At 38.2% G+C, this 16,679-nt stretch overlaps 3 protein-coding genes across 7 annotated transcripts; 2 read left to right on the top strand and 1 right to left on the bottom strand.

Annotated features, from left to right (window-relative positions):
• Positions 1 to 2,745: 2,745 nt before the first annotated feature.
• On the top strand, positions 2,746 to 7,643 carry LOC137742587 (uncharacterized). 2 transcript variants are annotated; one of them, XM_068482497.2, is made up of 5 exons: positions 2,746 to 3,220; positions 3,342 to 3,535; positions 3,645 to 3,954; positions 6,264 to 6,353; positions 7,101 to 7,643. In XM_068482497.2, the coding sequence occupies exons 1-5, from the start codon at positions 3,125 to 3,127 to the stop codon at positions 7,134 to 7,136; spliced, it is 726 nt and encodes a 241-aa protein (XP_068338598.1). In that variant the 5' UTR covers positions 2,746 to 3,124; the 3' UTR covers positions 7,137 to 7,643. The 2 variants fall into 2 exon arrangements, with proteins under 2 accessions (XP_068338598.1, XP_088536321.1); XM_088680195.1 differs by lacking the exon at positions 7,101 to 7,643 and adding an exon at positions 6,507 to 6,776 and having other exon boundaries at positions 2,984 to 3,220.
• A 1,836-nt stretch (positions 7,644 to 9,479) lies between these two features.
• Positions 9,480 to 11,807, top strand: LOC137743058 (E3 ubiquitin-protein ligase SIRP1). Of its 4 annotated transcripts, XM_088679662.1 has the most exons (3): positions 9,509 to 9,840; positions 9,950 to 10,073; positions 10,396 to 11,807. In XM_088679662.1, the coding sequence occupies exon 3, from the start codon at positions 10,425 to 10,427 to the stop codon at positions 11,562 to 11,564; it is 1,140 nt and encodes a 379-aa protein (XP_088535788.1). In that variant the 5' UTR covers positions 9,509 to 9,840; positions 9,950 to 10,073; positions 10,396 to 10,424; the 3' UTR covers positions 11,565 to 11,807. The 4 variants fall into 4 exon arrangements, with proteins under 4 accessions (XP_068339077.1, XP_088535788.1, XP_068339079.1 ...); XM_068482976.2 differs by lacking the exon at positions 9,950 to 10,073 and having other exon boundaries at positions 9,480 to 9,718; XM_068482978.2 differs by lacking the exon at positions 9,950 to 10,073 and having other exon boundaries at positions 9,523 to 9,840.
• A 287-nt stretch (positions 11,808 to 12,094) lies between these two features.
• On the bottom strand, positions 12,095 to 15,488 carry LOC137743057 (Pyruvate kinase family protein). Its single transcript, XM_068482975.2, has 3 exons — positions 14,629 to 15,488; positions 13,527 to 13,988; positions 12,095 to 13,146 (listed from the first exon to the last, which is right to left on the bottom strand). The coding sequence occupies exons 1-3, from the start codon at positions 14,839 to 14,841 to the stop codon at positions 12,334 to 12,336; spliced, it is 1,488 nt and encodes a 495-aa protein (XP_068339076.1). The 5' UTR covers positions 14,842 to 15,488; the 3' UTR covers positions 12,095 to 12,333.
• Positions 15,489 to 16,679: the final 1,191 nt, after the last annotated feature.

Here is a 16,679-nt window from a genome sequence, read left to right on the forward strand (position 1 = left end):
CTGTGGAAACGCTTTTTAATGGAACTTTAGTTTTAGCCAGTCATGACCAATAAACCACCGGTTTCCGTACCAACTCAAGATATGATTATTGGGCTCCATGTATTAACGAGGGGAAATAGTCGAGGTATTTGTGTAAATAGGTATAATCTATGTAATCGCAAATATTATCAAAATAAAAGAATTGATGATAATAACTATAAGTATACCAAATAAACTTTTTTTTTTTTTTTTTTTTGTAATTCTTATGATGCAATTGGAGCTTATCAACAGAAAATAATCAATTTAAATAGCCCATTGTGGCTTTGGTGGCGACTAGTTAAACGCGTTATTACTGCAAGAGAAACTCCCATCGAAGTTCACTATGAATCTTTGGGTACCTATCATGAGATTTATGGGCACTATCTAATAGTAAGAAGTATAAAAAAAAAGAAATTGTATATATGTACGAACCACAGTTGGTCATATTTCTCTTTATCGAGAAATCGAAGAAGCTATCTATGGGTTTTGCCGAGCTTACTCATATGTTACCTAATCATATGATATCTAAACTAAGTAATGCTATGACACTCGTGTCATTTTGGGTTTCTCCAGTTCATCTAGGACCATAGCTCCTGAATTTCTATGTGAATCAAGATCGGGAAAAGGAAGTTCTCCAATCATTGACTCAAATCCATTGTCAAACCCCACTCAGCTGAATAGGGAGGTACTTATGGTAGAACGGGTCAATTTGGTCTTTCACAATAAAGTGATAGATGAAACTGCTATTAAACGACTTATTGGTAGATTAATAGACCACTTTGGAATGACATGTACATCACACATCCTAGATCAAGTAAAAACTATGGGGTTCCGACAAGCCACTGCTACATCCATGTCATTAGGAATTGATGATCTTTTAACAATACCTTCTAAGGAGTGGCTAGTCCAAGATGCTGAACAACAAAGTTATATTTTGGAAAAACGCCATTATTATGGAAATGTACACACGGTAGAAAAATTACACCAATCTATTGAGATATGGTATGCTACAGGTGAATAGAGCCATATGGCATGTATCCACACATTGGAAAAGAATTAATAGAAAAAAAAATCGAAATTGATCGATATATTTCTTGAAACAAACAAAAAGGAAACGAAAGATGAAACATAAACCCTGGATCAACTAAGCCCTCTTGGGAACTTGTTTAAGAATAAGAAAGAGGAATCTCATGTAAATACCACGGAATAAGGTTTGTCCTATTCATGGGGAATTCGTAAAAATTTAATTCCAAAAATAGAAAGTTCGAAAGAATTGAGATTTTTTGGAGATTTGATACAGTTACTAATTCATGATCTAGCATGTACAGAATGAAAACTTCATTCTCGATTCTACGAGATTTTTTATGAAAGCCTTTCATTTGCTTCTTTTTTATGGAAGTTTTATTCCTTCCTTTCAAGGAAAGGGTTGTAATGGATTGAGTAGATTTCTTAATTTTGTTTTATTCATTATTTAGGTCGATAAACTAAATCAAACAGTTATGTGAGTGAAAGAAAACAACTTATATATAAATTCGTAGTAAAAAGACTGATTCTCATTTTCTATGTATAAGAGTTAGAGAGTTAAGCGGAAATAAACACAAATAGAAGACATTGGTTCCCCCAAGATTGGTTGATTAGTCATCCTGATTTGAAACGGGTTTAAAAGATCAACCGTGTTGAGTTTCACTATCATTTTTATGTATTAGCATAACAGGGGATTGAGCAAAAACGAGTGGATGGTCAGAAACACAACATATGTAAAGGATTAGTAATGGAGAAAAATGACATTTTTACATAATATACAAACAAAGAATACTAATTGGGGCTTTAGGTTGGTAGAAATGATCGGGCAATACTCTTAATGACACGACTCCAATCCAGAATATACTTATATCCACCGATTTAATAAATAATTATTTGAAACGAATTAATCATTTACTTTATTTTGAAAACCCTTTTTCTCAAAAATAGAAAGAAGAATAGGAAATGAAGAAAAGGATATACTTTTGTTAAGGAAGATATCTCGGGATAATTCGTCAATATTGTAAATTGATTCTTAGTTATTTGATTTCCTATTTAGTTCATAATTAGCGTTGTTCGTAAGCAATAGAATAGGGATCCTGATGTATAGCCTTTGTATAAAGCTGTAACTCTAGCTTGATGAATATACAAGAAAACATTTCACAATCCTACCTTTCGTATGAACTTTATTTATTCTTTGTTACTTTTATTTTTTCCCATATACATATTAATAGATATATAATTTGTGTCATAATTAATTAATTAATATAGAATTTTTTTTCGTCCACGAAATCAATGGATTATTGATATTTTTACAAGAAGTATTTTATTGAACTGTTAAGTTATTACTGAACAAAAAGAATTGAAATTATTATTGATTCTTCAAATCTAAATCAGGATGTAGCAGCCTTTTATTGGTAGTAGAAGGGAGGAGAAAAAGAGATAAGGGAGGACAAAGGAGAGTGTGGAAGTCAGGGTGATCGGCTGATATCGATTCATATTTGTTTTAATTTATTTTTATTTTTATTTTTTCACATTACTTAGGAGCAAAATGGATAGTTTAGGAGGAAAAAAATTTAAGTCGGGTGTATACATCACTCTAAATAAAGTTTCCCTAACCTAATGGTCAAATGACAACAAAAAAAAAAATTGGTAAAATTAGGTACCTGCCTACTTGTAGAGGAGAGTGAAAGGGGTAAAAAGGCCAATTAGCTAAGTGGGAAAAAAAGAAAGCAGAAAGAAGTGAAAGGGGGAAGAAAGAAAGAAACAGAAACGAAACTGAGTTGAGAGAGAAAATTAGCAGAAGTTAGTGACGAGGAGGAGGAAGACGAAAACGAAGAGATGAGTTGGCCTCAAACTGCCTGGCAAATGAGAAATTAGACCGACCCTTAAAGGCCCCTACATCAATTCACGTAATGCTCATTTGTTTACGACAGGCTTTGTGAATCATAACCAGAAGAAGAGTGAAAGAAAGAAAGAAAGAAAGAAGGAAGAAGAAGATTAGCGAGAGAGAGAGAGAGAGAGAGAGAGAGAGAGAGAGGCGGAGGGTGGAACCGGGGCAGAGGATAGGAGGTAGGAGGTGTTTATGATGCTTTGCGATTCATTGCGTGATCGAATACAGCCATGGCTTCGTGATTACGACAGGCTTCAGTCATTGGCCGTCATTCTCCTCTACATTCAGGTTCTTCCTTTCCTTTCACTTCGTCTTCGTTTCAATTACAAAACCAAATCAATACGAATGAATGATTGATTCATATAACAATATTAAAGATCCATCCTTTGATGCATGCATGTATGTATAGATTGGGTGCGCATTGGTGGGTTCGCTGGGTGCACTGTACAATGGGGTTTTGCTGATAAATCTGGCCATTGCATTGTTCGCCCTTGTCGCAATCGAGAGCAGCAGTCAGAGCCTCGGCCGCACATACGCCGTCCTTCTCGTCTGCGCCATCTTCCTCGATGTTTTCTGGTTCATTCTCTTCACCCACGAAATCTGGTAATTCACTCTTCCCCCAACATTTTCCCTTTTGCATTTTGATGTATGTATATGTACACATGTATGCTTGATTCTGGTGCTTTTGTGTTTGTAACTATGTGTTGTGCAGGAACCTTTCTCGCCGGAGTGGGAGTAATACAACTTTGTACATCTTCTCCGTAAAGCTCACTCTGGCCATGCAAATTATCGGCTTTTCCATCAGGTTATCCTCCTCCTTGTTATGGATTCAGATCTACAGGTTGGGCCTTTCCTATGTAGACACTAGTGCAACTCCTAGAGAAGCCGATTTTGATTTAAGAAATAGTTTCTTGAGTCCTAGTACTCCCGTTGTACCGCGACAAACTTCAGATTCTAGTGATGCTATAGGAGGCGCTATCTATGATCCTGCGTATTACTCCTCACTCTTTGAAGATGGTCAGGTCAGTCCTCTCTCTCTCTCTCTCTCTCTCTCTCTCTCTCATTACATGCCTACTCAAATTTTCATTTCTCATTGTTCTTCTCTTGCATCTACAATTGGAATATGTCATCACCTCACTTTATTAGCATCTGTAGTTTAACAAACTTACTATGGAGCATCTTCATCTTATTTTGTATTTCTATTTACAAACTGTATAGTTTCACCCACTATATCTGTTTAAAATCTCGTATAATCCATGCTTCCTTAAAGGTGGCTCATTCAAAGAAACGCGTGTTGTTACCTCATCCAGTGTATATGTTCATCTAAAACCTCATTTTAGTTTACTTTGGAATTGGTGGAAACTTTGTTTAGCAGCGAGTATCATTGCAAACCTAACCGAAGTTTTCCACCACCGATCTTCATGGATGTTAACCTCAGCAGATAGGAAAAGTGAGGATTCCGTAATTTTTTGTTTTCATATAAGAACCAAGAAGTTGGAGTATACAATTGTAGGACAAAATATAGTGAGGCTAGTGACGTACAAGATTCTATGAATATCTACCTACAAGACAACAGTAAAGTTCTTTTTGAAGATTAACGAGTCTCACTCTTCCAAGGAAACTATAACAATCAAGTCTAGTATAGCTTCAAAATGGTGTGATGGAGAAGGTAGCTGGAGCACTAAGATTTCAATGGTTGCAATGTATCATGTACGTACCTTGGTCTGTGAAATATAGATGGCCATCAAAGTCCACTTGGAGGCAAGAATATTCATAAGGGGACATGAAGATTGCATACCATGAACAGTGCTATCCTTGACATTCATGATTTATAAATTTTGCTTCCCACTTGGTTAAGGAACGAAATTCTAATTGGGCTTCCTTGAAAAGAGATGTAATGTGTCTGTTCTGGACGTATGTTCACTGTGGGAAAGTTTTCTGCTCTGTTAACATTTGCATTCTGGCAGAGGGCTGAAAGGTTTGACATCAATTGCTGTAAGTGGGTCTGGATTCTAGACAACCATGCATGTTGGTCTTCGATTTTCCAGGGGAATTAATGCCACTGGTGGCCCAAAACATTTTCTTTAAATAAGTAAAGGTCCTGTGCATCAAAGGAATCATGCCGGATTTTGGATGATGGGCTAGGCAAGAGTTAAGAGTTGATGATCTCACCGTGCTACCCCATAAACCCTTGCTAAAATTGGCTTCGATAATTGAGTCACTGTGGTGACCACAAGAAGGGTCTTTTGTGACTGTTTGTGTGGCAATTGAAGAAGAGGGGTTCTATGCAATTTGTTCTCTCCTCCACTTTGATCTGAGTTCATCATGGCGGTGTGCAATCACAAAAATGTAGACTTGCTCATATAATAGTGAAAGATTCAAGAAATCAAAGACAAACTCTGCAAATACTTTTGTGTCTATCCATCCAATGAATGAACATGTTCTTAACACAAGTTTTGTTGTAGTCTAATGTTTGTTGACTTGGCTTTGTGCATCATGATTTAAGCATAGGACATATTGATTAGAAATACACTGATGCATTTGACGATGTAAGAAGGCTTTTATTCAGATCCTTGTTTGGGATGTGAGAATGTTTTCCTCCACTTCTGATTTTTATTTGTTTATTTGTTTTGTTGGGGTTGGGGCATCATTACTGTCACTTCTTCTTCCAGCTAGATTCTCGTTTACGTATAGTTATAACAAAATAAACAATAATGGTCATAATAATCTAAAAGGAAGGAGGTTGTCAAAAACCACCTAACACGAGATTGTGCAAATATGTACATGGAAGAAGACAAGAAAGAAAACCCGTATGTAAAGTTAGAGGAACAACATTTATGGTGTGTACCAAGAACTCTGTGGCAGTAAAGCCTTTAGGTAGATTCAGAAATCATAATATGGAAAGGTAATTGGGAAAGGAGTAAAGGATTTAATTTTTCTATTAACGTCATTGAGGGTTAACTCAAAGGAATGAGTATGTTAAGGTGTCTTCGGCTTAGGTGTCTATGAAGTCGCATGATAATAAAAAGAAAAAAGAATGCTAATGTTTTCATATTGCATCTTGTTATGGTTCTGTGCGTGATGGTTTTTACAGTAATCAACCTGGGGAAAGAATGAAAGGAATATATGGTGTACTTTTGCAACACCTAGTTTGGAGAATTACATTTTGCTATGATGTGAACTACTGAGATTTATGTTGGTGTTTGAAATTTGGAACTGCTGATATGTTCTGTTTCCTTAGATATTCATAATACTGTTCTTTTCTGTTAGAAGGTAGCAACGAATGTTCGTCATCCGTTACTAAATTGAAACCTCTGTTATTTGTCTCTAGGGAAAATATTGCAGTGGCAACGGATCCACTTCTGCTGTCGAAGCTTCTAAGACAAAACCATCCGTAGTCCGATCGTTTCAGTTCGTAGATGTAAGTATCCATGAATATGTTTCTGACCAGTTATATGAAATTTGGTAACATGTCTGGTGACGCGGGTGTGATCCCCACTATTATACCATTTGGTTAGTTTATTTGATATAGAAGATCTCATGGTTTCTTTCTCACCCTTCTGTTATCTCCCAGCAACACCAACTGGCCAAATATTCAATCCACATGTTTATCTACGTTGAGTACTTGGTTGGGTGGCGTTTTGAGGTTGTTTTCTTGGTTTTGACAGACAGATTTCTCAATTGGAAATTTGGATAATTCATTTGTGCACCTTCCTACACAAGATTTGATTGTATGATGGTTTGTGGTTGTAATATAACATTACCCATACTCGTATCATGTGCAAGCACCATAAATCTTGTGTAAAATGATTTTAGTCACCCAGCTGACAAGGCCTTTTTATTACCTCATTAGTAGTTATGCTCCTCTGCTGCTTTCTTATTCCTTTTCAACAAGACATTCCAAAATTTTCGTGGCTCATGCATTCTTTCGGCCACCACATTTTGCTACATATGCCATTTAACTATTAGTCATGTACAGGGCAGATTGTCATCAGGTAGCTCTGTGCATAGTAGAAGAATATATTAGACTGTCCATATCGGGGCTGTGACTGTTACCCGCTTTTGGTTAATAGGATTTTGTTTTAATTATAAAAATCTGTTATGGTTATTATTTCATCCAGATGAAATGTCATCTTTGCTTCTTCTAACTCGATTTGAAACCGCGCAGGAGGAGAAGGCAGCAAGCCAGCCTAGTTCAGTTTAATTTTGAGTGTGCCATCTCTGTCTTCTTTACGGATCAACTCCCCTAGCTAGTTGTCTAGAGGACCTTTCAAATGATGTAGTCGCTGCGGCGAGATTGTGTTCGGGAGTGGGCCTTGTACAGTCGGATCACATATAATTGCATTTTCATTTTGCCCGGATGAGGATGGGAAGCTGTTGATCAGATGAACGTGTTAAAAGGAGAAGCACGTGGTCCATGTGGTTTGGTTTGGTATGCCAAAAGCTTTGGATCAAGATCCAAGTCCAGTGGTACATGCGTATGAACATTGTCGGATATGGAGTCGTGTTAGCGTGTTGGCTTGACCACGCAGCAATCGGACATGTGGGTGTTAGTTGAGTTGACAATAGGAACCATGAGAAGGCAATTGCCTATTGTTCCCCTAATAGCATTTGTTCCCCCTATCAATGGAGCTTTGTTTTTCTGTTGGATTTTACACCCCCTTACAATGTCATTCGCTACATAATTGCAAGAGGTTTTTTTTGTCCCCAAGTACGTACGCATGTAGAAAATTTATGACACAAAAATTTTGGATAGTTCGCGGATGGAAGGGAGTAGTGTCTTGGGGACTTGGACTTGTTTGTTCTTGCTAAGGAAAAAGGGGTTTCGAAATTCCATCGCCCCTTCCTTTTTTTTTTTTTTTTTTTTGTTGGTATAATATAATTGATGCTTTTCGAATCATGGACATGGGAGGAATATATTGACGTTTTAAATAGTGGGTTGAAAAAGCGAGTGAGCATTCTCCTTCATTTACATTGTTTTGTTAGCGTGGGACAAATTGAAAGCCGGCATACCAGCCAGCATTATAGATTCCTTTTTTTTAATGGCTAACTTTGGATTTATAAGAGGCACAGTCTTAGCTAACTAATTTCGTTACGTGTTCAGATTTGTTGCTACGTGTTAGCTTCCTTCGCTCAGAGCTCAGCACCATGCTAAAAGATTCACTCACGAATATGTGCTTTTGCTTCTTGAGACAAAAGATTCGCCAACGATGTGTGCTTTTGCTTCCTCAGACTTGAGACTTGAGACTTGAGACTTGAGACTTGAGACTTGAGACTTGAGAGATAGTGGAAAGTAACGAAGTAGGAATGAGACGTCAAAAGGGGCAGCGGGCAGGGGAGGGGGCCATGAGGCAGAAGCTTTAATTGTTTATGAGAAGACGTGTCGGCCATTTGAATGGATTGTCATTAGTCAACGTTCCCATAATAATCTATTCTATTCAATTCAATTATAAGGAATTAATTATATGACCAAATTGGATCAATGAATTAAAAGTATGTACACTTTTGATATAATGGAGAGTATGGGTTAATTTCATTTGAGATGCACGGTGGTCATATATAGAATCGGATCTGCTCCAGACGTTAGTGTGTGGAGTTTAAGGATCAATTAATCTATATTGTACAAATTGAATTCAACGGTCTTCATTAACTTATTTTTCTGGTATACCACACACGCTCTGATTTTTTTTTACACATCAATTAACGGTTTAGATGGATTGATTCTTAGGTTCCGGACACTAAGCTCCAATTCCGTCATATATTACAAAACATAATTTTATATTATAATATAATCGTATGCTTACAAGGTGTACTGTTTAGACAAAAATACTGATGAAAATTGGTTAAAATAATTGACGCTTCACATTAAATCTAATTAGGATACCAAATTTATCATATTCTTAATTTAAAAATCAAAGCTCCCGTGTGATTACAATTTAATGGCTATTTCTGTTTGCTGCCAATTTCAATCTAAATGCAAATGCGTAATTAGCTCATTATATTTTTGTTTTGTGTCAAAAACTATATTTGCTGCATATATTCATATACAATAATCAACTTCTTTTTCCACCAAAAAGAAAAGCACTGTTATTTAATTTTGGTAGACTAAAATTGGATATGAAGGGTTCTTAATATAGGAAAAGAAAAATAAAATAAGAAGCGAAAAGAAATCAAACGATTGGCTTCGGATTGGAATGGGATTTTTGGGACTGGGAGTCTTCAAAAACAATGAATGACAGACTGCCACCAACAACACAACACGTTTAAGGAATATTTTATTTTTTCCGACAGATAAAATGAAAAAATAAAAATGTATTTTATTTTTTATTTTAAATCACAAAAAGAATTATTATTAACACTTAAAAAATCTTATTTGACATTTTAGAATTTTCATAATTAGAAAAAAAAATACATTTATGAGAATTGTAAAATAAAAATTTTGAAGTGCTAATAACAATTTCCATCACAAATATCCAATTCCAATTCATGGGAACAAACAAAAACAAAGAAAAAAAAAGAAAATAAACGAACGGTGGACCAGTAATTTATATTGCAATTTTTTTAAAATAAAGCAGTAGAATAAAAATAATGGAAGGAAATTAGCAAGTTGGAAACTTGGAAAGGGAATGGGATAGAGAAAGTGGGGAGGGGGAGAGAGAGAGAAGGAGAGGGACAGAGAGAGGGGAAGGGTTGGTGGAATCTTCTTCTTTCCCTCAGTTTTCTCTCTTTTGCAGCTCCAAAACGAAGGAGGAAGGAGACGTAAAATTCTGTTTGCTGAGCATTTGGGTACAATTCTTCGATTTCTATCTTTCTTTCTGAATTATCATTCATATATTTATTTCTTTTAAAAAAAAAATTTAATTTGACCTCCCGCTGCTGCTGCGGTAACAGATAGGAGGAGGAGGAGGGTAAGTAATTAGCAAATTAATTACTTTCAGTTTGCGTGTCGAATATCATCTTCTTCTTCTTCTCCTTGAATTTTGATTATTATTATTAATTATTGTTGGTAAATACTAGATATATAGCTGGGTCTTGAAATATTTATAAACGGACACACACGATTTGATTTCTCAAGCTCTGCGCTTTTGCTCTTGCTCTTGTTCCTCGCTCGTCTTCTCCCCTCCAATTTTGTTTACTTTTGGTAAGAATGAAGGTTCAATTCTCCTCAGTCTCCGTCTCCGTCTGCGTACCTTTTTTTTTTTTTTTTTTTTTTTTTCCTGTTTTTATTTTTACCCCACCTTTCCAGAAGATTTCTTTTGTGTGGTTCATCGGAGATGCTCTGCATATTTTCTGCTTCGTGGACCTGTCAAATTCTGAATTTTATTGTATAATTATTCCTGAAAATTAAATTGTGTGTGTGTGTTGGGGGGTTGAAGGGCAATATTGTTATGATGGCTTAGATCTGAAGTCAGGCTAAAATCTTGATCTTTTTGGTAATTGATTTTGATATGGTATTGTGACAGTGACTGAAGAAATAAACAAAGAAGGAGAGATGGAGGACGCAATTGCAGCAAGGTATTGGTGCCACATGTGTTCTCAAATGGTGAATCCCATCATGGAAATAGAAATGAAATGCCCCTTTTGCCAAAGCGGATTTATTGAGGAAATGAATGGCACTACGAGGGATAATCAAGAGGCTGACTCTGATTTTGGATCCGATCGAGCACTCTCCCTCTGGGCTCCGATCTTGCTTGGCATGATGAACAATCCCCGTCGTCGTAGAAGATTAAGACGACTAGACTTTGATGAAGATGATGATGATGACAATGACAATGATGAAGGTGAGACTCGCCAGGGCAGAGACACTGAATTGGACAGAGAACTTGAATCAATCATCCGAAGGAGGAGGAGAAGCTCAGCTTCTTTTCTACAGCTGCTTCAAGGCATTCGAGCTGGCTTGGCATCTGAATCTGAGAATTCTGAGGGTGATAGGGATAGGGATAGAGGGAGAGAAAGAGAACGGGAGAGGGAGCGTGTAATTCTTATCAATCCTTTCAATCAAACCATCATTGTTCAGGGATCTTACGATTCGAATCAGGGTCAAATCAACAATCACACCCCTATCAGTTCATTAGGCGATTATTTCATTGGGCCTGGTTTGGATTTGTTGCTGCAACATTTGGCAGAGAATGATCCTAATAGGTATGGGACTCCGCCAGCACAAAAGGAGGCAGTGGAAGCGCTGCCCGCTGTGACAATCAAGGAGAATATGCAGTGTTCAGTGTGCTTGGATGATTTTGAGGTTGGTGTAGAAGCCAAAGAGATGCCATGTAAGCATAAGTTTCATAGCGGGTGTATTCTGCCATGGTTGGACCTTCATAGTTCCTGTCCGGTTTGCAGGTTCCAGTTGCCTACTGATGAATCAAAGCGTGATTCAGATATTTCCAGGACCAGCAGTAACTCGAGGGAGAGTGAAGAGATTGGCGATGTTGGTGGTGGTGGTGGTGGGGAAGAGGGAGATGGGGATGGGGATGGGAGAAATGGAAACGGGAGAAGGTTTTCAATTCCGTGGCCTTTCAGTAGTCTGTTTTCTCACTCAGGATCTCAGTCGGGTGGCAGTGGGGGAAATTCATCGTCAGCAGCAGCGAATGCAACTGGAAGTGGAAGTGCTTCTCAAACAGAAGAGAATTGAGTATATTTTTCAATTATTTCAGTTGGTGTATGATGTTCTTGTCCGTTACGTGGCTTCAATCGTTTTCTACGCTGCTGGTGTACATAGTATCTTACTTGAATGTGAATCATGGAATGTTCGAATTGTGTTTTTTGTTTTGTTAGAAGGATGGTCATTTGTAGATGTTTTGGCCTCCTACCCAGTACGACAAGAACTACTCATGTTGCTATATATACATGATATGTGAGTGAATTGCTTTCTCAACTTATGTTGCTATATTTACGTGATATGCGAGCGAATTGCTTTCTCATTTTTTTGCTGTTGCACTTAGTGTCATTGTCTCGTATAGATGCCATGAAACCTTGAATTGGTATTGAATCGTACGCAGGCAGAACTCAGAAGCCAAGCCATTGAGAACCGAACTGAATTTGTATCATATGCGTAGTTCAAACTCTGCATCTTGTCGTACCAGTATTAAGTACAAGTGGTGGAATAAATAACATCAATATATGACATACATAACATGCATAACTCAATAATAAGGAACCATGTTCAGCAAAAGATCCTATTAGTAAACGTATTGCATAAAGTCCCATATCGCAACATCGGCAAATTGTGTAGCTATCAAAGCCTGCTCATCACATACACTGATGACGGCGGTAGATGTAGATGTTTTTTGCATCCAAAAACACATATTAAACGAGGCAAGTCAAAATCATAAGCATTGTCATTGGCTAATTTTGAGAACGCCAAAAAGGAAAGGATGACATAACAAATCATCGGATGAACATCACTTCACGGTCAAGATCTTGATCACTGATGCAGTTCCATCACGGTGCAGAGCCACAACAGCATCTCCGTTCTTGCAGAGCCCCTTTGTCTTGGCATGTTGAAGGGCAAAGTCCAGTGCCGCTTCGGTTGTCTCTGCATGAGAGGCCCTAGAAGATCCCGCGCTTAGAACTGGAACCAACCCACGGAAAATCAGACTATGCCTTGCTGGAGCTTCATCACTGCATGACCAGTCAAATGAATCTGTCTTGATCTCGGGGACAACAACAGACAGTATAGGCATGCCAGGTCTGTACTTGGCCACCAGCTTTGCGGTACTTCCTCCTCTGGTTAGGACCAATATAAGAGCTGCTTTGGATGAGTTGGCTGTTTTAACGGCCGAAGAAGCCAGACTCTCTAGCGGGCTCATAGGCACGGGGGAGTGTTCCATAATCCTTTTGAAGACATCTCCATAATGAAGGGTGCTTTCTGCTTCTACGCAGATTTTTGCCATGGTCCGCACTGCAAGTTCAGGGTATGCCCCTGCAGCAGTCTCGCCACTTAGCATCACACAATCTGTGCCATCTAGAACGGCATTGGCAACATCAGTAGCTTCAGCCCTAGTTGGACGGGGAGATTTGATCATTGACTCCAACATCTGTGTTGCCGTGACCACAGGTTTTCCTTGGATGTTGCACTTGTAGATCATCACTTTCTGTGCAAGGAAGATCTTTTCAATTGGAATTTCCATTCCAAGATCACCTCGTGCCACCATGAATGCATCTGATTGTGCAAGGATGTCATCAAAGTTTGCCACCCCTTCCTGATTCTCAACCTACCAATCAAATTTTCAAGTAAGAACCAAAGGAAGGAAACAAAAGGTGAAATTCAACTGTTAATAGTATCTATATAAGAGGGTAGATACATTGCTAACAGTTGCATAGTTTTATGAAACCCTAAAAAAACCATCCACATAATGCCACTGCCAGTAAACCTTTTTTATAGACATGATTTTAAGCTAAAAATAAATCGGTTCATAATACTTTGCATACCAAATGGCACCAAGAAGAAGTAGTCCCAGTTGCAAAATTGCAATCACTGATTAATCCAGGCAAGACAAACTTGTACTAGGTTCTCTCTATAGTCAAAAGCAGTAAAAAGAAGCAGAAAATCCAAAATGGCTCAGTTTATCTTGTCTTTAATAAGGGAGCTTACCTTTGACATGAGAAGGATATTCTTAGAATGCTTTCCAAGGAGCTTCCTGACCTCCACAAGATCAGAACCTTTCCGGACAAAAGACAGTGCAATCATGTCAATCTTATTTGGAACACCCCACTTGAGAATATCTTCTTTGTCTTTCTCTGTTAAGGTTGGGAGATCCACAACGACCCCAGGAAGATTAACGTTCTTCCTCTCACCAAGAACTGCAGAGTTCTCACAGCGGCATTGAACCAAACCCTTTTGCTTGTCACAAGACAAAACCATAAAGGAGATGGTGCCATCAGCACATAGAATCATGCTCCCTGGCTTGACATCCTTAGCCAGCTTTTTGTAACTCATACAAATCATATTTGCATCACCCTTGAGGGTATAGTCAGTGGAGATGGTGATCTCTTGGCCCTGTTTGAGCTGGACAGGTTTCTCATCTTTGAGAAACCCCGTTCGAATCTCTGGACCCTGTGGTGGTGAATTTGAGAAACAAACAAACAATCAATCAGGAATTAGTCAAAGCTTCCATAATCTAATCCATTTGTGTAAAAGTGGGCACTAGTATGTGCTATTAGCAATTTAGCATTAGTGAATCTAGAGTGGACAGTGATCTATTTATCATTCTACTATTCTAGTCATCGTTTGCTGGCTAGGATTGTACTGGATTATATAACTCTGCTAGATTCAAAGCAGGTTGAAGGAGCAAATGGAGGCCAATCCAATCAAATCCAATCCAATCCAATCCAATCCAATCCAATCCAATCCCATCCTAGGCAGAAAAGTTTCCAAAAATGTGCGTCCCAAGGCCTAACCTACAAACTAAGGGAGGGAAGAAATTCATTGCACACCCATTAACAGAGAGAGGGAAGGAAGGGGGAATGTGTAAGTGTCTGCAAATTTTCTAAAAATGAAAAAAAATCAAACACAAATTATTAAAACTGTGAACCCTAAACACAAAGAGAGCAAACAAAACAGAGATACAAACAGAAAAGTAGCAAATAAGCAGCAGCAATGCATGTTGTATTGTATGCTTGAGAATCCGAGAAATTCGGATCAGATGGGATCGGAAGGATGAAAGGAGGGATGAAAGGAGAGAAGAAAGGCAGACCTTGGTGTCGAGCATGACGGCGCAGAGGATGCCGGTGGATTCCATGGCGGCCCTGAGATTGTTGAGGGTCTCCTGATGGTACTCGTGGGACCCATGGGAGAAGTTGAAGCGGGCGACGTTCATGCCGGCCCTCAGCAGCTTCTCCACCATCGGAACCGACCGCGATGCGGGTCCAAGGGTGCACACGATTTTGGTCTTGGGCCTCTGATCCATTTTTTCCCTGAATTTCTTCTGCTTCTCTCTCTGTTGGTATTTTGGAGGAGGAGTTGAAAGAGAGTTGGTTGTATTGTGGGAAAATATGCCAACGGCGATGTACTTGTCAATGACTCCGGATCGACTCCGACTCTCTATCTCTCTTGAATAAAATGATGTATTATATAAAATATAATAATAGGAAAAAATAAAGTGGCCCTTTGATTTGCGAATACCGAATACCGATTACCGATGGTGGGAATGGAAGGGAGCAAGTAGACCGAGAAACAAGCGTGAAGCGTGAAGCGTGAAGCGTGTTCGCCGATGCCTCTCGGTGTTTTTCCTTTTCTTTCTTCTCTCTTTTTAATTATTATTATTTACTTTTTATAAGAATTTAATAATGAGAACGGTAAACAAGCATAAGGAAGCATATTCTTCCTGCTGCTTGGGCAACAAGCTGGCCTATTCTATCAGCCCAAGGAAAGGCCAATTAAAATTTAAATATACGAACCAACAAATAAAGTCATTTATTTGGGGCCTTGGCCTTGAGATATGAGAATCTTATGCTATTTTAATTCGGTTTCTGATACTTATACAGGTCAATTTACACTAATAATTCTTGTAGTTTATTCGAGTTTGAGCTCTTGTTTGTCTACTTTTTCTTTTCACGCTTTATAATTTTGATTTGTTTTCACTTTTAGTCAAATTCGTCAGCTAAGTTTGTATTCTCTTTTTTTTTTTTTCATGTATTTTTGTCACATCTTTTCATTTGTAAACCCCTAATTGAAAGAAAATTTTGCCTAAATTGAAAAAAAATGTGCTAATAATAAAATGAAACCATAAATACGAGTATAGATAAATACAAATAAAAAAAACTAGAACGACGAAAGTGAAAATCCAAGTAACCTAAATAAGTTATTCTATTGTTTGTCCACCAATCTGGAATGTTGAACATCATGATTTAGGCTTCTTGTTGTATTGTTTCTAATATTTCTAATCTATAGGAGCAAAAATGCACCAATTAAAACTTTTTATGCGTATTATTTTAGTTTATAATTATAGGTATCCCAGCCCAGCTCAGCCTTTCTATGAGGACCGACGAAGAAAGGGAATGCTTCTATTTCTAATTTTCAATTACTACGAACGTCGCACTCATGCCAAGTCAACAATGGCGTCAATACAATCGAATACCAATGGGCATCAATATTACCCAATCTCTGCTCTCAGTGACATTTGTCTGTTCCTTTCTTTTGCAGACACAAACAAAAACTCCATTTGTTTTCTAGTCATGTATTAGAATAGTTAGGAAATTGGAAGTTAGGTAGGCAGGCAGGCAGGCAGATCTTGGCATTGTTCGTAGTTGAGAGTATGTAAAACTACCGTCTCTTCAAAGCTGACCCACTTGTGCTCGGTTTGGCACACCCTTGTATTCGTTAAAACTTTTCACAGAAAGAGAAACTTACACACACCTGTAATACAGACACAATAACATCTCTAGTCATCCTTGTGTGTTGAGTGTATGTATTAGCTGTTAGTTTCTGACCGTAGCACTTATCATGTGACTGACATGTTTATATGGAAGGAGGTCAAAGCTTTTCTGCGTGCGTTGAAGAGCAGAGTGCATTGCAGAAATACAAGTGGAAATGTGTTAGGAGGCTTACATCTCGTCTCCCGCCTCGTGCGGTGCTTATTTCAGCACACCTCCATTTGGTTCGATTGTGACTCCTAACCGCTGAGTCACGAGTCGCAAATAAGCCCTATTAATTATCAAGCTTTCAAGATCTGGTTTTGTCTCCGAAACCAAACCCAGCAAAGTCCTCCATTCTAATTCCTATGGGCACAATTGGGCAATTGGGCAA

The sequence above is a fragment of the Pyrus communis genome, chromosome 11, assembly GCF_041283825.1.
Source record: "Pyrus communis isolate YQ-2024b chromosome 11, ASM4128382v1, whole genome shotgun sequence".
NCBI lineage: Eukaryota > Viridiplantae > Streptophyta > Magnoliopsida > Rosales > Rosaceae > Pyrus > Pyrus communis.

Bases quoted from the DNA above. Each gene is read 5' to 3' on its own strand.
- LOC137742587 (XM_088680195.1), top strand. From the start codon at position 3,125: ATGATGCTTTGCGATTCATTGCGTGATCGAATACAGCCATGGCTTCGT. The intron at 3,955-6,263 runs GTCAGTCCTCTC...ATTTGTCTCTAG, and splicing joins CACTCTTTGAAGATGGTCAG to GGAAAATATTGCAGTGGCAA. The intron at 6,354-6,506 runs GTAAGTATCCAT...GTTATCTCCCAG, and splicing joins GATCGTTTCAGTTCGTAGAT to CAACACCAACTGGCCAAATA.
- LOC137743058 (XM_068482976.2), top strand. From the start codon at position 10,425: ATGGAGGACGCAATTGCAGCAAGGTATTGGTGCCACATGTGTTCTCAA.
- LOC137743057 (XM_068482975.2), bottom strand. From the start codon at position 14,841: ATGGATCAGAGGCCCAAGACCAAAATCGTGTGCACCCTTGGACCCGCA. The intron at 13,989-14,628 runs GTCTGCCTTTCT...TCACCACCACAG, and splicing joins CCGTCATGCTCGACACCAAG to GGTCCAGAGATTCGAACGGG. The intron at 13,147-13,526 runs GTAAGCTCCCTT...TTTGATTGGTAG, and splicing joins ATATCCTTCTCATGTCAAAG to GTTGAGAATCAGGAAGGGGT.